The sequence below is a fragment of the Filicampus tigris genome, chromosome 5 (genome assembly GCF_054856515.1).
Source record: "Filicampus tigris isolate MCC_2025a chromosome 5, RoL_Ftig_1.0, whole genome shotgun sequence".
Classification (NCBI taxonomy): domain Eukaryota; kingdom Metazoa; phylum Chordata; class Actinopteri; order Syngnathiformes; family Syngnathidae; genus Filicampus; species Filicampus tigris.
Window position 1 is genome coordinate 6,504,246 of NC_141221.1, and position 21,319 is coordinate 6,525,564.

Genomic DNA, 21,319 nt, shown 5'->3' on the forward strand with positions numbered 1-21,319 from the left:
TGTAATCTGTATTTGGTCGCCATGTTGGAGGTCCGGATCAGGAGAATAAACTAGGTTTGAAATGGAAAGACTAGGAGACTCATGACTTTGTAGATTTTTTTCTGTACAACCAAAATCACTTTACTACGTTATAAATGTGCCTACCTCCAATATGTGCTACGATGGGGGCTAAAAAGTTGACTATATAGAAAAACGGATGCAGTGGCAAGGACACCACATGACAAAGTGGTCTTAAACTATGAACTCCACACAATTCAAATATCTCACCGCCTGTGTGTGAAGACAAGCAGAAATAAAAAACAGTTTCACTTACATAACTTAACATTAGTCTTAATTGAGGCTTTATACCAGTTAGCAAGGTGGGAGTCAGCTGCCATTCCTGTTAATTTTTTTTTTTTTTTTTAATTTCTTACTTGTATGTTTGTGTACGTTTTATAAAACACCACAGCAAAACCAACTGGTAGCTAGTAAGAGTGTTTTGTAAATCTGTTGCTGAAGAGCATGAACACTGAAACGAGAGAAGCGCTGTATGTATGAACCATATACAACATTCCTTCTCAAACATTTCTATGAGTTCGAGCATACCTTCAAAAAAGCGTGCATGCAACACGAACATGGACGTATGCGCCGCACAACAGGCCGGAATGACATCCAATCCCGGTCTTGTCCTGGACAAATATTCAGTCTTCTCGCCTATTTCAAATTGGTGCGGGTAATCTGTGAATGAGACTTGTGCAATGCAGCCAAACACCACATAGTAATTCAGTTTTTTTTTTTTTTTTTTTTTTTTTTTAAACAATGGTTATGAAATGTTATTGATTCTAACACTTAAACAAAACCATGTCCAGAGGTATGAGACAGGAAAACTATCCAACGTACCAAAATTAAGTCTGACAATGAAAGGGCAATTCAAAATTAAGTCTCTACAAACAACTCAGGTACATGGTCAACATTTATTATCCATAAATACATATAAAATACAATACACAACTTTTCAAGGCACGTAATTCCTAAACGGTTAACAATTGGCCCGAGAACAGGATATTCGACGTTAACAGGAACTGCATCATTCGATCTGAAAACCTCTTCTCTATTCCACACCACCAGCAAGCTTGTACTTGTATCCTTCATCAATCACAGGAGCGCTGTTCCATTCACTTTGGAGCTTAAGATCATCATAATACACACTCCAGTCACCGATTCAAAGACAGAGGCTGTGCACATTCATCCCCCCCCCCCCCATAAGAATGCCTTTGTGCTCCAGAAGAGCGCCTCCTGGCTCTTTCCCAGGAATAAATCGGTCACGCTTCATGAGAACATTTCATTGAAACCGGCGCCATCAGGATTTGTGACTCCAAGCATGGAGGTGTGAATTGACATTTTAAAAAAAAACAAACAAACAAACAAACAAACATACACCCTGTTTTGCATGCAGGTGACCATTAAAATAGCCTTGCAGCTGCGAATATTAAAGCAATGTGAATATTTTACTTTCATAGTGAACCACCTAGGAAAAAAAAAAACGAAAAAAAAAAACCCTGAGTCCCACCCGTCACTCACAAGGCATTTTAGGGAGGGGCACTGCACAGATCAGGGTCATGGTCATGGTGTCAGTCATGCCGTAGGTGAAGCCCTACATAGTATGGTTAGTTTTTCCCGTGGCATAATTAACTTTACAGTAAACACATAACATTAAAATAGAAAAAAAAAATCCCTTTGTCTGGGGTTAAATATAACTTTGTTCATAATTTAAAGATTGTCTTTTTTTGCAAGTAGAAAACACTAAATCAGAACAAAATGCAGTCCGCCGAAAAAGACGGCTCCGCATCAAGCCCCCAGTTATTCGTCTTTGTCATGGTTTGCATTTCCGTTCATGACGCCGTTTGTGTGGTGGGCCCACGTCTGGGCCTGCAGAACCTTGGGCAGCCGCTTGCCTTTGGTATAGGCGTGGTACCAGAAGTTGAGGAAGAGGAAGAGGAAGATGAGGCCATACAGACCAATGATGTAGATGAAGATGGGGAACTGGTATGGGCAGTCCCGCATGAAGAAGTACTGCGAGATGTGCGTGGTCACCATCACAAACTGGATCTGAACAAGAGAAAAATCCAGACTTTAGCCCCTTTCACACAAAAAGGCTGCCATTAGCACCCTAATTTATCCAACTTGGAATTTCACATCAAAATCACTCCCAAGCCACTATCAGTGGTTCACAATCTTTTTCCACCAAGTACCACCTCAAACAAATTTACACTCCATGCACCACCATCATGACCACCATTGAAATGCAGTAGTGTAGTAGACTTAAAATGGAAGTCAACCCAAACATTTTTTCAAGAATTTTTTATGTACCATTCGTTAAAACAAGGCATTCTGATAAATATTATGCTTGTAGAATAAAATTTTATTAGAATATAGAATATGTTCTATGCAAGCCCACTAGTTGAAGCAAGGCCTTCTGATTAATATTGCATTTGTGGAAATAAATTAATCCACCCGTTTTTAGCCATCTCTGGGGGCGGCCATTTTGTCACTTCTGTCGACTGAAAATGACCTCACAACTACCCAGGGCTCAGGTAACAACCAATCACGGCTGACCTGTTTTCTGAAGCTGAGCCGTGATTGGTCGTTACCTGAGCCCCGAGTAGTTATGATGTCATTTTCAGTTGACAGAAATGACAAAATGGCCGCCCCCTGAGATGGCTAAAAATGGGTGGATTTAGCTGCTTAGCTCATATTCCACAAATGCAATATTAATCACAATGCCGTATTTCAACTAGTGGGCCTGCTGGGAACATTCTTCTCTTCTGCCGACCGCAAATGACATTGCTCTCTGCCTATTGGTTGCAACAATGTGTCCACAAAGGAGGTTTGGTTTCCAGCACGACATGAGGAAAAACTAGCCCCAATGGAGCAAGTAAACATGACATACCAGCTGAATGGTTGTCAAGTATTTCTTCCACCACAGGTACTTCTGGTATTTGGGGCCCAGGGCGGTCAGGCCGTAGTAGGAGTACATGATGACATGGACAACGCTGTTGAGAAGGGCATGGAATGTCCCCATACCACCTTCAAGGGAGGGGGCGGGGGGGGGGGGGTAGTGAAGCAAGCTGTTAAACACTGCATAAATAGGAAAATAAGTCTATAACGAAGGAGGTTGTGGTACCTGCAGCAAAGCGAACGCCAAACCACCAAGTGAACGGCATGATGGAATGATGGTACACGTGCAGAAATGTCACCTGATTGTTTCTCTTCCTCAGTACAAAGAAGACCTAATGTGCGGGAGGGGGGGGGATGGGTTGGTTGTGGAATGGCAATTTGAGATGCTTGCCAAATTGTCCTGAGTTCACTGAAGCCACCGGCTACGTTATTAGCGCTACTTACTGTGTCCAACATCTCAATGAACTTGGAGAAGTAGTAAAGCCAGCACGTTGCCGCCATCTATTGATGAAAGACACATTCAGTCATACCATCTACAGACATCTTACAATTTTCTTTGCAAAGTGTAACAAACCTCAATTTTGATTGATAGTCAGAGTGGCATTAACTTTTTTCCATTATCAAGAGGTGGGATTAGAACGTCCTTAGTAGGGTGCAAAAAAAAAAAACAAACACACCTAAAGGATTAACACTTCATCTATTTTGCTTTGCGCCAACAAAACACAGAAGGTGCCAATTGAAGAAACGACAGAAAAAAAAAATTAACCACAAATGGCCACTAGGTGACACTGTTGCTTTTCATTTTCCATTGCATGTCTGTCAGGCATCTTAAAAGGGTGAGTAGTTGCATTTTAGTTTAGTTTTAATTAGTTATTAACCAGTGTTTGTCTTTACACCTAGACAATTACAATTTGACTGAAAACATCACCTGTATAGCTAATACAAGTTTAATTGCTTTAACCGTTTTGACATGACAGAACAAATTGTGATCATTTCGTTTGAAAGGCAGAATTTTAAAGTTCTTGTATTGTTCGTTAAAATGCAGGTGTACCTAATAAAGTGGCTAACTGGCTTACTCCATAGTGTGCAGGGGCTACTCCAGTTACGACAGAGTTCTGTTCTAACGGCGGCGGGTTTCTAACCCAAATTTTTATACAAGGCCTGACAGCCAGTAATGTAACACCAACCTACACCAAGACAGTAAAGTCAGAATGACAGCAGATTCATATGAAAAACTCTTGAAAGAAAGAAAAAACCAGTAACTATGGCCTTCTTGTGCCACATGCCATAATCCTACGCCGCTGGGCAAATTATGCGCCCAGCGCATCAAGGAAATCTGATGTGTTGGTGCAGTCGTAAAGCGATTTAAAAATCACTGTACCCTCATAGCTTGCGGCGAGTCTGAGTAGTCGACGAGGTCACAGTGGAAGGAGTATCCCGTTCCCCATCCTGACATGACAAACTAGAAAGACACACTCCAATTAAACCTAATTAAAACATTCTTGTCGGTCATTAATACTGCACACTCTAGCAAACAAATCATTTGACACACGTCGGATGTTGCAACATCTCGTGTGTGTGTGTGTCACCAATGCGGCGTTAACCAATGACAGTTCGCGTTGACCCACCTCGTAGCACATGTAGAGCGACAGCGCCACCACGCTGAAGTTGTACACCACCAGAACCCCTTTGAGGTCAAAGGCTTTGCGGTTCTCCATGATGCGAGGGCCCAGCGACATAACGAAGAAGATGTACGCCATGATGATGATGCTCTGCGTGACGGGAGACGACATGAGCAGCCAGTCCTCCGTACGAGAGTCTGCAACGGGGGATAAAATGGATAAAGGGCCGAGTTTCTTAACCACAACAGTGAAACGGTGTGGAGGAGGAACCGACCTGCATTTTGGATGAAGCCATCATACATGAGCGAAGCCGAAGACTTTAGATCATGCAGTTCCATTGCTGATCCTTACAAGTTCAACTGGATGGAGGGTTAGCAGACAAAGTCAGTTGGGACGCAGTTTCATGTACATTAATTCAGTGGAATTGTGTGACTTAACTCCAAGGTGTCAGCATACTGACTTCCTAGTTTTGCTGAAGCGCAAAAGGACAACTGTGAGTGCGCCTTTTTGTAAGACAGGCAGGCGGGCCACACAAAGCAACGAGTGTATGGGCAGTACAATAAGTGACAGTCTCACAGAAAAACAGTGAGATAAGCAATCTACAATCCATTATTGGGTAACAATAACTGTAGAAATGAGAAAAGACGTTGGGAAGATAAATATTTTGTCACTCTGACATATTCCTAGCATCTCCAAAACTATTATTTTGCAGGATATTAAAAAAAGAAAACATTTGAAAAACGGCATATTTTACACATGGCATTGTTAAAGTTCAAGCAATTTTTAACACTTTGGACTGCTTCGTAATTTGTAACGATAAACCCACGTGGCAGCAGTCGGCAGCCCAATAGTTATTTCTCTTCATCAGTAGCCAATTTTTTAGTGATGCTCCATGTATGACCCGAGGACTGACAGGAAGTCCTCATGTTAAAAATCAGGCCACCATTCAAACACCTCCCGTTCCGTTTGTCAAAACTTGCATCACACCCTCTATTAAAGGAGACATTTTGCATTTAAACACCAAGTTTCTGTGTGCATGTCAATGTGGGCATAGATGTGTCCAGTTACTTGAATGCACCAAAATAAAATATGCCGTTTTGGCATAAAAGAGGGAAACATACATCAAATATAAAATACAAGGTGGGCAAATGACACACTTTAAATGAAATGTTTACAATTATTTTTAAACCGCCAAAACACATAGCGCAGCAATTCCTTTTTTTTTTTTTAACTTTTTTTTTTCCATTTCTTAGTACAAAACAAAAGGGACCAAGCATTTATACATGCTTTTTTTATGCAATTCATAAGATTAAAGTGATCATTTCATGGTGTGTTTAAAGTTGCCATTTGAAAAAACATTTGGGGGCGGGGCACTACTGTACTCTGTTGACTAATGGGAAAAAAAACTAATGCTTGGCATCGGAGCACAAAAGCATGGCATGCAAATTAGTTGTCATGTCAGCAACTGCAAATTGCATTATTAATGTTATTCAGGGTGATCGAAATACTTACTTCAACTGGGCATGACATGGGCCTTTACCGGTACAACTAACTGGCCTGACTAGTTCTTTGAAACAAGACCAGCAGTGAGAACAATGCCTTTTGCAAAGCCTGTGGAACGGCAGAGCACAACGGAAGTCCCTGTTTAAATAACTGTAGTTCGCTGCTGCTCGAAGCGGAAGTACACGTTAACACAAAGTAATACCGGAAGTAGGATGGAGGGGAGACAAAATAAAAGAGTTTTGGGCACCGAACAGGTTTTCAAAGCGATCTGGTCAAATAATAGCACCATTTTCTACCGGCAAACATTACACAAAACAAGACAAATATTCAAAGCATTAATGCCGATAAATTAAACGAATCAACCCACTTCAAGGCAAGACATTAGCCTGGGCATGAGTCAAAATTAGCATTTGCTCACATAGTAAAAACAAGGCTCTTTGAAAGGCACAAAATACCTCGAGTAACCCTCTTTTAGCAGTACACGCCCGAACCCAACAGTCATTTATGGACAATAACAAGGATAAAAGAACGTTTGTGGATGTGATGCAATGACGCAACGGATGAAAAACTAGTCCAACAGCTACTCACATGCATCAATTTCAACACAGAGAAATCATAAAAGTCAGTTTTACCTGGAATTCTGTCGCGTAAGCAATGAGCAAGAAATCCTTTTAGCAATGAACGGTAGTTAAAAATAATAAATTAAAAGAAAAAAAAGAAAAGAAAAAAAATAGGGCCCAGTATGACTCCCAACTCACACAGGTGTGTCTCGAGCTCTCTTCACGTGCTAATGAGACGCGTTCCCGGGGTTATTTATGTCGTTTTAGAGGGGGCGGGTCTCGAATCCTTCGCGATTGCTGATTGGCCGACGCGTGGAATCTGCAGTCATTCTTGGGCAGTGCCTCATGAAGACGTCACATTGCATTCGCTACGCTTGCGGCACTCATATTCTGTCGTCATAATCGATAGTTGAAAAATAACAGTAACTGTACAGCGTGTACAATACATATTTTTCACAAACTATCCCCTAACTCAAAATCAAAGAAAATTTTATTAAAACAAATTTAAAAGTAAAAAAATAAAATAAAATAAATAAAACCCATTCACATTGTTAAGTACAAATTAATTCTCTTGTGCTTCTTTAAAATGGGGATGGGGGGGGAGGATGGGCTATACCTTTAGGTGATTTATTTTCATATCAACAAATGTTTTTTCAACAAAATACAACTTTAAAAAAAAAGAAAGTTATATTTTCAGCTTTTTTTCACCCAAAAGTTGTACTGTATAACAAAAAATATATTTTTCCCCAAATGTTTTTTTCGCTAAACCTTTACAATTATTTCAAAAAGTAAAAAAGAAAAAAAACAATTTCATCTTAATTTGTTTTTAAGAATAAACATTTTTTTAAAGTCGGTAGTTTACTTGTTTTTCCATCAAAACGTTTTTTTTTTTAAAAAGTTTACACATTCAGCTAATTACACAAAAAGGTCAGTTTATTTAGGTTTACAAAGGCTAATGTGTTTTAGGTGGCATCAGGGAGAGGCTTCTCTTGGTATCACCCCTGTCGTGTCCAGTTTCAGCCTCAGAGCCACCAACAGAAACACAGATGCAAATTTGCCACAGTAATGACTTAAGACAATTGAAGTTTTACAATGCAAGGCCACTCCCATCCATGGATTTGCGGGTGGTGGCAGAAAAATGTATAGTATAAACACAACTAAAGACTTGACATACATATGCATAGCAGTCCTCTCACTGTTCAAACACGCAATCATAATCCAGAAATGAACTATGATGTCAGCATTATTTTTTCACAAGAACATTTCTTCAGTCTTTGAAACTGCCAATATGCTAGCACCGTAATTAAAATAATAATGGATAGACCATTGGTGAAACCTGGAAGCATCATTAGCCTTCATCGCTGCTCCATGCGTCCTGGAAGGCGGGGTTCACTGACGGCTTCGCTGCGCCATGCTGTAAAATGACACAAAGCTCAATATCCCCTGTGTAATACATCCCCTTACATTCTCAAACAAAGGTACCTACCGTATGGGGGGAAAAAAAACTGTAAATATTGTGTCAATTAAATTGCAGTGCACCTGTAAGTTCAATAGGAAAAAGGTACCTTAATATATATATTTCTTAAATAGTTCTAAAAGGTTTAATGCTAATGTATTGTACTGAAAACTTCAATACAACTCAATTGTACTTTATAAATGTCTTACACTGAATTAAAAAATGTTTGAAGCGGAAGTCAACCCAAACATATTTTTTTCAAGAATATGTTCCCAGCAGGCCCACTACACGTTGAAACATTCTGATTAATTTTGCGTTTGTGGAATATGAATTAAGCAGCAAAATGCACTCATTTTTAGCCATCTCTGGGGACGGCTATTTAGTCTTCTGTCGACTGAAAATGACATCTCAACTGCTCACGATGACCAATCACGCCTCAGATTCAGAAAACAGGTCAGCCGTGATTGGTCATTGTGATGTCATTTTTTTATTCTTGAAAAAAATATGTTTGCGTTGACTTTCACTTTAAAGGGGAAGTGCAAGAATATGTTCTATGCACCGCCACAAGTCTAAATACGGCATTCTGATTAATATTGCATTTGTGGAATATGAGTTAAGCAGCAAAATCCACCCGTTTTTAGGCTTATCAGGGGGCAGCCTTTTCCACTTTCTGTCACCTGAAAATGACATCACAGTTGCTCAGGGATCAGGTGACGACCAATCACACCTCAACTGTTTTCTGAAGCTGAGCCAATTAGCTGTATGTTCGGCCCTCTGAGTGCAACCGTTTCTTCGTAAGGATTTGACACCTTTTCTCTAAAATGCTCCACTCCGTCTCTTGGCTTGTCATCAAAGTATCCCGGCAGAACTGTTTTTTTTTTTGTTTTTTTTTAAACTGCTGTACAAGACTGACTGAGACTACAGGGAGTAGAAGAGGTTGTTCAGCAAGCCCGAGCTGGCAAATGCTAAGGCCGAAACTTGTCACGACGTTCTGTCATGCCAAGAAGAACTATTGCGGTTCAACCGGAAACCTTGACTGTCGTTGGATATAGTTCCTTCGAATAAAATAGAATGCGGCGATGAAAGTCTGTCTGCTGTGTGCAGAACAGAACGGCATGATCTGATTTACATTCCTAGCACGATGAGCAAATAATTAGTCATGTTTATGGCATGCAAGTGAATAGATGACTCATCATGTCTGGCGGAAATACATTTTTTCAATTCGGAAGTTAAAAACTTTATCACCTGATCTGACTCTTCCTCCTCCACATCTGGGCCACGCAAGACCGGAACCCACGCCAGGATGTTTCCATCTTTACCTGCGCTGTACAACTCCTATACGACACAATAAGATGCAAATTAGTGAGTGACTTTGGCAGTCATATGTGCACAAAATGAGCTTCTTTCATTTCTGACATAGGCACAAAAAAAAATCACATCTTGATCTGATAACATTTGACAGTTATATCTTGATGGTTTCTCTTTTCATATTAAATGTTGTTTAATAAAGGAGTTTTCAAAAACATGGTTATTCCAAAGTGGAAAATATATCATGCAGCTTGCCCGCAATCCTAATGAAGATGTAGAAAAGGGATGAATGTCATAAATGCAACAAAATTAAAGAAAGGGACACCAGTTTTGTCTGCTACAAACACAAGTCCAAGGAAAACAAACAAACAAACAAATATAAATCTGTGGTGGACAGAATCAAATGCATAAACAACAACAACCCCCAAAATGTCAATTAATTAAAAAAAATGTTTTGTCTATTTTTTCTTTTATTATATTGTGAACCAAATATGGAAAAAAGAAAAAAAATGAGAAAAAAGGCAATTGCCACCAGATAAATATGACTTTTTTCTTTTTACTTGTTTTTTTGGGGAAAATGTTCATATTGTATGAAGTGACCCTTGTTAAATTAACCACTGTTAAGTTACAAAAAAAAAGAAAAGAAAATGGTGAATTAAAAAAAAAAAAGACCTACAGGTGGTCATCATTCTCATATATATATATTTTTAAATACAAAAACAAACAAAGCACCTTGGATGTAATGATTTTATTTTTGTGTAGTTTCCCCATCTTTATTTAGCGGGAGGATATTTGAGTGAATACCTAAGCATCATTTTAAAAAAAAAAAACACATCCAGGCCGATATTATGGGGGCAAGAAGCAACGCGAAGGGATCTTGGACGCCACAGGCGGCTGTTTCAGCAACGGTGGCTTCTTTGACGAGCAGCTTGACTGCATTCTCATAGCCAAGTACAAACAGAACACGTGCATGACACAATGCATTGGAGGTAGTGTGGGATGGACACCCTTGAGTTGTGCAATGTGTTCCCTCCTCTCACGCGTAGGCTCAAACGTGGCCCGTCAGGAGCAAATGGGAATGAGACAATATCGCCCAATCAGGAGCGTCTCACCTGAAGGTCCGGGTGGAACTCGCAGCAGTCCACGTGGTTGTAGTGGCCCCGCAGCATAGCGACCAGCTCGCCTGTGTGGAGGCTGTGCACGGCCACTGAGCTGCCGCACGGCACAAACACGAACTCTGGACTGCAGCCCTGCGATACCGTGAACTGACGCCTCTTGCGGCTCTCGTTGCTCACCTTTCCGTAGTTCACCTGAGTGAAGGGTGAAGACTGTGTTTATACTAAACACCTGACAGATGTTTCGTGGGGTGGGGGGGGTGGGGGGGGGGGGACAAGCAATTGTGACAGGTGTGTTTTGTTGATTGATTAAAGGCCATAGGAGCACACATTTCCGAACCGGAAGCATGACAAAAATGCCTTTTAGACATGGAAAAAATATGTGCAAAATATATGCTCTTAGGATATTTCATTTTTCATAATACATTTCTCAATGCATGTGCTATCCTAACCCAACAATAAAGGGTTTTAAGCAAAGAACAAAATAACCACATACTGTAATTTCTTTTTCCAGTGCAAAGTGCTCTGTTGAATAAAAAATGATCATTCACCGATGGCACAAAACTGCTGAATAGCAAACCAAGATTAAGTGCAAGAATTCACTTTGTGCAGTTTTTCTACAATCGTTACATATTCGCAATCCGGCACATAATCACAATGTTTTTTTTTTTCCTTTTTCCCCTTATATTTAAAAAAAATCTTGTTTTTCCTGATTTTTTTCCACGTTTATCCCCGTTTTTCATGAAAAAAACTATATTGAAATAAAAATCCCTCTACCTCAATTTTTTATTTATTTTATATTGTTTTTAATTAATCAAGGTTCCACTCAGAGTGCAGTAGGGGGCCACATGTGGCCCACCAGCCGCCAGTTGCTCATCCTTGGTATTGCCAATAGCAAAAACAGAGTGATGTCTATAGATTAAAAACAAGCATGACTCTGCATAATCAATCAAAGAGGGATGTTTGGGAAATGCACTTAGTACTTCTTGTACAACTGTGCCCTACTAATTTCCACAGCTCTACCTTTGAGCCAGCTCAGGTCTGTTGTTGTGTTCCCATGAGGAAAGATTCTTTAGCCCTTAGGTGACTCTGTGGCTTGGAGGTGGAGAAAAAAAAAAACACCATAGCAACTGCTGCACAAGGCAGCCGAGCTGGAAATTAGAACTGTGGGCAATGTCACAGTTTCCCGATGCTTTAGTTGAGATGATGATGTCATAATGTCTCCGGGTAAATAAGTCGACAACAGGTTATGCGAATACGGGTAATAGGTTAAAGTAAGCAATCGAATCGTTTCCATGGCCATGTAATTACCGTCATAAGTAACATACCAGGGTGTTTTCCCCTGTGGCGCTGTTCCACAGTCGCATGCGATCATCGGTCCCTGACGTGAGCAGATAAAGGCCGTCGCTTGTGAAGCACAGGCCGTTCACTCTGCCGTTGTGGGCCGTGTTTACTGGGTAGTGACAGGAAAAAACACGATATTAGCTTGATAGCATGATTGCCGAAAAATCGAATGAATTAGAGGGCGTTTCCAAACTTTCGACTGGTACTGCATATAAAACACTGTAATGCAAAACACATGTGGAGAATTGACCCTTGCTAAATTAACAAATTAATTTCAAAAAAGGAGAATAACCTCATGATATTTATTACACAACTAGAGCTGGTTTCTTTGAATATGGAGGAAAACACTGAGAAAAATGAAGCCCTACAGCACAGCGTACAAAAGGATGTCAAGAAAGAAAGTGTGTGAGTGGAAGTGGAAAGTGCAAGTGGAAGTCAAGTAAGAAAAAAGTGGAAGTGTACCTGCCTCAGAAGCAGCTTTTGACTTCTCTCCGTTGTGCTGGTCCAGCGTAAAGAGGCAACCTGTTGCTCGACGCACGTCCCACACTCTCACTTTGCTGTCAGCACTTGGGGAGACAAATCGCCAATGCTAGTTTTATTCATCTACTTCACATGAATAATAATAACAATAAGAAGAAGAATACTGTGGTACCTTGACTTATGAGTTTAATTTGTTCTATGACAAAGCTCGTAACTCAATTTACAGGATTACCAAATCAAATGTCCCTGTTGAAATGAGGTCAAATGCCATTCATACCTTCCAGCCAACAAATGTCTTCACTTTTTAATTGAGAGAAATAGCATAGTATAGTTTGAGCTCAGAATGAATGAATGATGACTTGACATTTTCTCCTGTGGTGAAAAAATGTTAAATAAGGTGAGCTTAACTATTGCAAACAGCTGTCAGTGCAATTGCATACCACTGAAATCTCACTCACCATAATAAACAAACTGCATGCTGAAATCCATGCTTCTTTGGCAGTGTCAATTACAAGCGAACATAATTATGTTTGCAAAGGAGAAATTGGGCAGGCGTACCTCCAGTATTGTTGCCTTTATTTGCTACTTCTCCGCGCGTGGGGATTTAACATGCAGCCAAATTAAATATCACACAGGCGTCACTGCGTGTCTCTTTTGTGCCAGTTGTTTTCAAAATCACTTACAGTCCAAAGGGAGAGCAACGCATGGGTCCCACTAGATTAATTAGCAGGTCTAATGCAGCATAAAACAGGTGGGGGCTGCATCTACCATATGCTTTAGTGACACGTCTACTGGAGTGCTAGAGATGTGCCACCAACATCTTTTGACTCCAGGCCGCCATGAGGCCAGATGGCCGGGGAGGGGACTGATAAGAAGAGCCGGTGGAATGATCCGGTGCCTGTTATTGCTCTCTTTGATGGGTCTCTGTGGGCAAATTAGACTCTCCGGACGCGTCCTAAGGTACATCAGCACAATATAACAAGACCCAGTACAAGAGCAGTCTAAAAAAAAAAAGATCCAATATTAACTCATTCACTGCCAGACATTTTCAGACCCTCTTTTACCCGAATGTTTGAAAAAATTGTGAAAACAAATCTAAATCAATTCCTGGGATTGAATGGCTGGACTATGAAAAGACAAGTAAATTCGTGAAAGGCAGTGAATGAGTTAATCTTTAGTTTCGATATTGAATGCTAGCGTGAATCCTCAATAGTGGCAGTCACTCTAATGGACGCCATGGTTCAATTCATCTATGTGTGTGTCGTAATTCATTATGTGCAAAGTCCTGTTAAACCAAATTTGACTTCTCAAGATCCCTTTTAAGGACAGTTACATCAAATAGAAGTCCTCTAATTCATTCATTTGACCGCTAGGATTAGGGACACGGGCTCAAAATAATTTATGACATTTCTAATATATTTGTGTATAAAGAGCTCTTTTCCAAAATGATATTAAACTCTGTCTTTTGTTGAGCATGTCCAGACTGATGTCTGAAGTGATCCATCATTAAAAGAAAAAAAAAAAGGTTTGGCCAAACCAAATAAACATCAGCAAAGTCTCACAGCCTTGCAGCAAGTGCAAATTCAACTAATCGTAACTCTGCCAGTGTGCTGTTTAGCCACGCGAGTCTATCAAAAGTGATGGTGCCGGAACTTCAAAGACTGGAACCATTTGTTACGCTTTCAATACTCAATACTATTGATAAGAAATAAAATGACACACAAGAGAGAAACCGGTAAGGTGACAGCACTAACACGTTCCATTCCTCTGATAATGCCACACAGTACCAATTCTGTCAACTCATCAACCAAAAACAGTGTCGACTTGGGATGAGCGCCTGGTACGCTCTGCAGTTGAGTAAATAAATACTCAAGGCCCATAGTTGATGTAAACACAGTCATTTAGCAACATGCGTTATTATTGCAGTAGTATTTTGGAATGGCGGAGGTTGCAGAGAAGTGTTTCTAAAATGAGAAATTGATACAAAGTGAACATGACTCTCTTCGTGAAGACAGAATTTGGGCTACAGCTTTGAGATGTGAATTTAATTAATTAAGTACAAATAGATTGTAAATGGTCCCTACCTGGCAGTGGCGAGGATATGCTCGTATCTGGGTGACCATCGCACGGACAGGACCTCTGCTCTGTGACCTGAGGTGGGGATAAAGTTAAGTTTTATCTCCTGCGCGTGTCTAGCTTTCTATCATGGAAAATGTACTTATTTTAGTAGTTCAAATCAAAATGTAAAAAACATTATACGGATAACACTACACAGTGTGAAATGTTTTTTTCCCATCATTTTGATGACTATATTGTAGCTTCGAGCAAAAAAAAAACACAACAACAACAACAACAACAACAAAACAGTCGAAATTATTTTTTTAATATAGTAGTAGGGCAGGAATTGGCCATCTGAAAATATTTTCACTGTATGTGTGAATACACTGCAATGAAAATTATTTAATTATTGCCCCCCCCATTTATGACTCTTAAATGTTTAACAACATCTAACCAAATTTAAATATCTCACAAAGGCAAACAACCAAATGAAATATGAATTGCAGTTTCTGAGCGATTAGTTAATTGTTCATTTACCACAGTGTTTGGAAATTTCACTGGACACACCCATATTTATGACACTTATAACCAGGTAATGTAGTAAGTATCCCAAAATATCAGGAAGGGGGCAATTTCTTCCTCACAGCACTCTATAGTATGTATGTGTATGTTTGTGATCCAGCACACTAACCCTGCAGGACTTGGATCTTTGAACCGGACTTCAGGTCACACAGCTGTATTTTAGGATCTTTGGTGCCAACTAACAAGATAAACACACATGCACATACAATAAAAAATACATTCTGCCACACATTCCTTCAAAACAAAAGGACAGTTTACGCAGAGTTCTACAAGGGAGGGGTGGTTGAAAAAAAGCTCCAAAACTGGACTCCCAGGTTGTCAGAAACAAGGTGTGGTGAATCAGAACACAGATAACAGCAGCTACCAAGAAAAGCGCCAACAATGCACTCAACAAGCGAGCCGTTGCACATTTGAGCATGTGAAATTCTGCCCGAATACAAAAACATCAAATTCAACAGCTGATTTGCTTTTTGGAGCAGATTCATTTTCCAAGGTGACTTTTTCTAGATCTACAAACAGGCGTCACACAGAGAGAGACTGCTGTGTTTTTTTGGGGGTTTTCTTTCTCAGAAGGACCTGTATGACTACAGCAGCTGGTATGGGTAACCTGTTGTTCCTGCTAGGTGATGTGGTGGTGCAACACATTGCCTACACCTCACATCACACGTTTCGCTGTACTTCGGGTCGGGTCTACAGGCAACCTCAGTATGATCCACTTCTGTCCTCTGTCGGGCACATGTGATCCGAGGTAAAACGAGGAGTAATAAAAGGGCCGACGTCGGTGCCTGCGAAAGGGGGCGGATCTTCCCTTTTGAGAAGCGTCTGCTAGGTTTTAATCAGCAAGCGCATGGTGCCCGAATACAAACCGGCGATGAGACTGTGCTTCCTGGCGATGGGCGACAGGTGGTGGCTGTAGACGGTGCCCTCAAAATGAAACTCCTCAGCGGGCTGAGGGAACACCAAGACAAGAGGGTGTTAATAGCATTTGTACGTGTGCATTTCATATTAGGTGTGGGGAACCTCTTTATTGTACGGGCGCATCACAATCATTTTCATATAACCGAAGAGTTCATTTATTTCACTGGTTCAATTGATAATGCAAAACTCATACAGACTGATTAAACAGATAGGGAAATACTTTTTAGAAAGCCAACGTCTAACTAATTTCTATATTAATTAAACACCGAAATACCCACATTTCTTGACTATAGTGTATTTGGGGGTTTTGTTAGCTGTAATACAAAGCGTCCAAATAAATTGTTCCATTGATGTTCTATAGTGCTATGAACTTGAAAAATGATTTAATGTACCGGTATGTGGACCTTTATGGTGGCTTCTTCTTTGTTCCATGCACCAGCATTTATGGAAATATTCATTTATGTACAGTATATAATTATAACATGTCGATGGTTGTAATTATTAATAATTTGTATTATTATTTTATATTATTTATATTTATATTGTTATTATTTGTTATTTTTTACATTTATGACCAACCATTATATCTTCAAAACTAAATGTAATGTACTATCTGTAAATGTAAACATTTAATACCCGAAGAGCATATTAAACATTATATTTTGTAAATTAATTAAACTAATATTATCTTCAATATTATCTGCACAATCCTACTACTTTATCCTACTTTTTCCAATAATAATAATAATAATAATAATAATAATGCATTTAAATTTAATACGGCTTTCAAAGCACACGTGGGCACTGTAGTATGACTATTTTATTAATAAATTCATTATTTAAATATATTTTATTGTATTTTTATTTTTTTATAAATCCTTATTATTATTAAATATTACCGGTAATCATCCTCAGAGCAAAATGTTAAACTATATGAATATATAAAATATGATCACATTTATTTTGTGCATTTTTAATATATGAATACTAGGGCTGGGACAGTACTCAGTACGCTCTACACAGTACACAGAATCAGATCTTAGGGACTGCGTTTTTTCCATTTTAGACTTGGACTATGCACTCTGGGTAAGTTAAAACAAAATATGGCTTTTAAGTGGTGGCTGTCTTCCCCCATTTTATTCGACTGATCAATTTGTTGTCTGTACCTCAGTACATGCGCATTTCTTGCACTAACAAAGCGGAAAACTTTTTAAATACAGAACATGAGCTGTTGGGGTGTTTTACGTTCAAAACCATAGAGACGATAGCTGGGCTGTGGTCCTTTTCGCTATCCCTAATCAAGTGGCCATCCTTTACGGAAGTAAATGGCTCCCTTTGTAAAGCCGCCACGAAGGGAGGGGAGAAATACCATGAGCATGTTGTGCTGATGTCGTTTGCTTTGCTAAAAGACTCTTGACGTTGTTGATTACATGTGTTTGTAAAAAGTTCATTCTTTTGTAAAACTAACTCAAGTCTCTTTAAAAAAAAAACATTTTTACATTTATATTTTTAATAGGATACATTTTCGTGTCCACTACGCACAAAGGAATCTGCTACATTTTAGTGACAGTGAATAACAATGCGTTTTTAGCATTTGTTACTGATAACTTTCTGTCTGGTCTTATGCAGCTTTTGACAGTGCACGCGCAAAAAACAGGAGCAAGCTCAAAAGGCGTCTCATTAGTGCAGCAGTGGCAGCCACAATGCAAATTCTCCAGCAAATATAAAAAAGCCTCTGTTGCCGCACCATCTGTCACTGTGTGCCATCACCACCGCCACTAGTCAACCAATCAATGGGGCACTCAGAGGAGCCCATGTTTGCATAAACACACTCCCCATACACAAATGTCAGCAAAGCACATGCTATAATATTGTAATATATATTGTGGGAGGCAAAAACAAAAGAGAAAGAGCGATCACATTTCAGCGGATCCTTTTCTTGCCCCTTCCCTGAACTTGTGAGGTAAAGGTGAGGCCAGGGAAACTGGAACTCGGCGCAGAATCGATCATCTACGACGATGTGGCATAGCAAGGCAGAAATCGTGAAGCAAACAATGAGAAGGAAGACAATGGACAAAAAATGAAAAGAAGAATGGTATTTTGCAGCCCCAAAGTTTAACGTTAGTGCGGCCTCCATGTGTTTTGCTGTGTCGTTGCCTTGGGCAGGTTGTGCGTGACTGTTTTTAATCACTTATGAGACACTACAGCTCAGGATCATGACAGCTTTCGGTGAAATATAATTCTGAAGTAACACCAAGTGGAAGGAAACGGCATCCTCTTACCAGGACCCAGTCATGTCTTTTTCAAAACCTGAGAGAGAGGTTGTTTTCAAGAAAAACAGGAGGAATGTTTTTATGTTGAGAACAGGGACAGCCCGACATGTCTTGAAGGCGCAGAGAAAGTTGCAGTGCTCCAGAAGTCAGACATGATTACTAGAACTAGACATGCTGAAGAGTATGCAAAGTAGCAGGGAGATGAGAGAGAGGACGCACCCAGATTTTATCTACAGCAACCGCATAAGTTGACTTTTCAGGCCCTTGGTTTAAAGAGTGCTTTGGGTCTTAATGAAGGGATATTTAACACTAATGTTAAAATGTTACTAGGAAAGGGTTGATTGTCAACAAGTACAACATGGTAGCCTAGAGTAGTGATTCCCAACCCCTACTGAGTGTTTATTAGAAAAACATTAAAAAAAATCTCACAGGATACTACCCGCCGCAAAAGGTTACCAAAAGTACTTAGAACTTTAACTTATATTTACTCAGTGTGAAATATGCGTCTGTTTGATTGAACGCAAACCTGAATACTTAAAGGAAGCCAGACTTGCTAACCAGGAAGTATTTAATTGTTCGACCTGTCACTATGTCGGGATCTTAAACAGATGAACAAAGGTGCCTTATACATAGTAAAAAAAATAAATGAAAAAAAAATCATATTCAAACTAATTAAGTGGGAGTGGATTATTCCCCGCGGCATAGTTATATGCCATGACAAAGTGGTTCAGTGCCTACTTACCTCCAAAATACTGCACGGCTTAGCACCTTCCTATCTTGTCGACTTAGTGATACCATATGTTCCGATCCGAAACCTTCGGTCACAAAATGCCGGCCTTTTAGTGATCCCGAGAGCCAAAAAGAAGTTCGCAGGCTCTAGAGCGTTTTCTATTCGGGCACCGATTGCTTTGAAATGCCCGACCCGCGGATATTAGAGGCACTATCACAGTAGAAATGTTTGAAACATGACTTAAGGATTATTTGTACGATTCTGCATTTAGTTGCACTGTTTGTTTTGGTGTCTTTACTGCCGCTTCTATTCTTTTTCTGCCCACTTTTCCCAGGGAATTAGGTGATGACGACCGAATTGGAGGTTGCTGTTTCGATCCAACAGCAACTGACTGCTACAAGATTGGAGGCTGACCACATCCTCAGAGGCGCTGTTATGGAGATTTCTACATTAACCATTGGGCCCCTGCTCACTTCATCAATGTCATATTCCTGCAGCACTTCATTTGATTAACTTTCACATCACTATAGTACTACAATGTGGGTTCAATGTTGCCCACTCCTCATCCATTGCAGCTTGATCATCCTGGAAGGGGGATTCCCCCATCTGTGGTCCCTTCTCTAGGTTTCTCACTTTTCCCCAGTTGGAGTTTTTCCTTGCCCTCGGGGGCATATGATCTGGTGCATATGTGAAGCCCTTTGAGACTTTCCTGTGATTAAGGGCTATATAAATAAATTTGACTTGACTTGACTTCAGAATCACTGGCCTCACGGTGTTAGCACAGTCTCCCTTTTTTTGGACCCCCAAAATTAAGAGGCTAATCATCAGTACTGGATTAACTTTTTTTTATTCCCTACTATTTACATGAAATGTGATTAGATTTTGAATGAAATGAAATGTCATTTTAAATGAAATTACATTTAAAATGAATGGAGTTGCACTGCCTTGCATTACGTTTTTGAGTGTGCTGAGGACAAGTGTTATAGAAAATCGATGAATGGAGACCAGTAGTTAAACTCAGACGAATCAATTATTACACAGCTTCAGCAAACACCCACTGTGTCAAACATGTACAGTATAAGGCTGGTGTAGGAGTGACATCTGTTACCTTGAGAGTCTCCGTGTCCCACACCTTCATTGTCTTGTCAAAGGAACTGGATACAAACATGCCAGTGTCGTAAGGATACCACTGGACCGTCTCTACGCTGAATTTGTGGGCATACTTGTTGGACCTGCATTTAATTGCATTGGAAATTGTTTGTTAATTTTAGGAGTAATTTGGATTTATCTGTCAAAGAGATGTTGCCCTCTTGTGGACATAGTAAATGGGGGTTAAGGCTGACCTGCCAATGGTGGAGACAGCCTTGCAAGTGTACTGCGGTTTCCCACTGAAGTTCTCCAGGTCATAGATGACAATCACACCATCAGCACCTCCAGACAACATGCTAAACAACGCACACTTAAGGAATCGCACCGCTGTCAATTCGAATCTAATAACGTTCAAACACAATGTAGAGCCATTTGAGTATCGTCACATGGAAACTCAACTATTCACATGTTTTTTCCTGTGGAAGCTAATAATTCACAACTATTTGCTGAAAGTGTCACATTTACGCCTGTGATTAGACAGGGCGTTGGCACCATCTTGTGGCATCTTGTGGTGTTTCAACCAGAAAGCGCACAAAAAAACGTGAATTTGTGATTTTTACTGTAAATAAATGGGTATAAATTCCACAGGGAAAAAATGTGAACCGTAACCATGCGGAGGATTACTATAGGTCATAGGAAAGAAAGGTGCACATTTGACTCACTATTTGCCTTCTATTACTTCAATGTCAATGGTATTGACACCATTTGCGTGGATTCTGTCCATATCTCTGTCTGCATTCAACTGCAGGCTCAGTATCCTTTTAAGATGGATAAAGAGGAGGAATATTATTGACTGTAAGGCAATAAAACCCGATATCAATTCTTCAACGGGTATAGAGGTGTATTATTTACTGTAAGGCAATAAAAACTGACATCAGATCTTAAACTGCCATAGGTGTATTACAGAGTAAGCCACATTTGTTTACCTCCTCGTCGCCTCCACGCGCCTGAGTCGCAGAGGGTCATCCAGACCGGCCCTCCTTGCAGCCAAATAACCCAGCATTGTTTCAAAATAACATAATGGGGATTAAAATTAGTGGTAATAAAAGATTTATTCGACGCTAACAAAACAGCTGGCATGCTATCTGCAGTAAGGTAGGAATTTTCTACAAACAAACGTTTCTCACACTATTGGACATTATAGCTCATCCGTAGCTAAATATAGAACAGCTACATCCATGATACAATGTATTATGCGCTCTTAATTAAAGTGGTTATGTTTGTAATTTCTTTTCCCGAGTAAAATGGGACGCCATCTTTAAAAGAAGAAACACTTCCGGTCAC

General features: G+C 39.9%; 2 protein-coding genes across 6 annotated transcripts; both read right to left on the minus strand.

Moving 5' to 3' along the window:
* Window positions 1-934: 934 nt before the first annotated feature.
* elovl7a (ELOVL fatty acid elongase 7a) lies at window positions 935-7,034 on the minus strand. 2 transcript variants are annotated; one of them, XM_086030161.1, is made up of 9 exons: window positions 6,695-7,034; window positions 6,072-6,170; window positions 4,834-4,918; window positions 4,566-4,756; window positions 4,319-4,399; window positions 3,382-3,438; window positions 3,164-3,269; window positions 2,930-3,066; window positions 935-2,088 (listed from the first exon to the last, which is right to left on the minus strand). In XM_086030161.1, the coding sequence occupies exons 3-9, from the start codon at window positions 4,895-4,897 to the stop codon at window positions 1,840-1,842; spliced, it is 885 nt and encodes a 294-aa protein (XP_085886287.1). In that variant the 5' UTR covers window positions 4,898-4,918; window positions 6,072-6,170; window positions 6,695-7,034; the 3' UTR covers window positions 935-1,839. The 2 variants fall into 2 exon arrangements, with proteins under 2 accessions (XP_085886287.1, XP_085886286.1); XM_086030160.1 differs by lacking the exon at window positions 6,072-6,170 and having other exon boundaries at window positions 6,695-7,030.
* Window positions 7,035-7,537: 503 nt separating this feature from the next.
* On the minus strand, window positions 7,538-21,293 carry ercc8 (excision repair cross-complementation group 8). 4 transcript variants are annotated; one of them, XM_086030155.1, is made up of 12 exons: window positions 20,962-21,293; window positions 20,698-20,793; window positions 20,230-20,331; window positions 19,995-20,118; window positions 15,832-15,913; window positions 15,075-15,143; window positions 14,410-14,476; window positions 12,308-12,411; window positions 11,830-11,954; window positions 10,499-10,696; window positions 9,324-9,413; window positions 7,538-8,036 (listed from the first exon to the last, which is right to left on the minus strand). In XM_086030155.1, the coding sequence occupies exons 1-12, from the start codon at window positions 21,036-21,038 to the stop codon at window positions 7,971-7,973; spliced, it is 1,200 nt and encodes a 399-aa protein (XP_085886281.1). In that variant the 5' UTR covers window positions 21,039-21,293; the 3' UTR covers window positions 7,538-7,970. The 4 variants fall into 4 exon arrangements, with proteins under 4 accessions (XP_085886281.1, XP_085886285.1, XP_085886283.1 ...); XM_086030159.1 differs by having other exon boundaries at window positions 20,230-20,282; window positions 20,962-21,014; XM_086030157.1 differs by having other exon boundaries at window positions 20,230-20,376; window positions 20,962-20,983.
* Between the last annotated feature and the right edge of the window lie 26 nt (window positions 21,294-21,319).

Excerpts from the sequence above, each read along its gene's own strand:
- elovl7a (XM_086030161.1), bottom strand. The coding sequence starts at position 4,897 with ATGGAACTGCATGATCTAAAGTCTTCGGCTTCGCTCATGTATGATGGC. Across the intron at positions 4,757-4,833 it reads TGGCTTCATCCAAAATGCAG|ACTCTCGTACGGAGGACTGG; the intron begins GTCGGTTCCTCC and ends CCCCCGTTGCAG. Across the intron at positions 3,067-3,163 it reads TGGCGTTCGCTTTGCTGCAG|GTGGTATGGGGACATTCCAT; the intron begins GTACCACAACCT and ends CCTCCCTTGAAG.
- ercc8 (XM_086030155.1), bottom strand. The coding sequence starts at position 21,038 with ATGCTGGGTTATTTGGCTGCAAGGAGGGCCGGTCTGGATGACCCTCTG. Across the intron at positions 15,914-19,994 it reads GGGACACGGAGACTCTCAAG|CCCGCTGAGGAGTTTCATTT; the intron begins GTAACAGATGTC and ends GTGTTCCCTCAG. Across the intron at positions 10,697-11,829 it reads CCACAGGGGAAAACACCCTG|GTGAACTACGGAAAGGTGAG; the intron begins GTATGTTACTTA and ends CCCTTCACTCAG.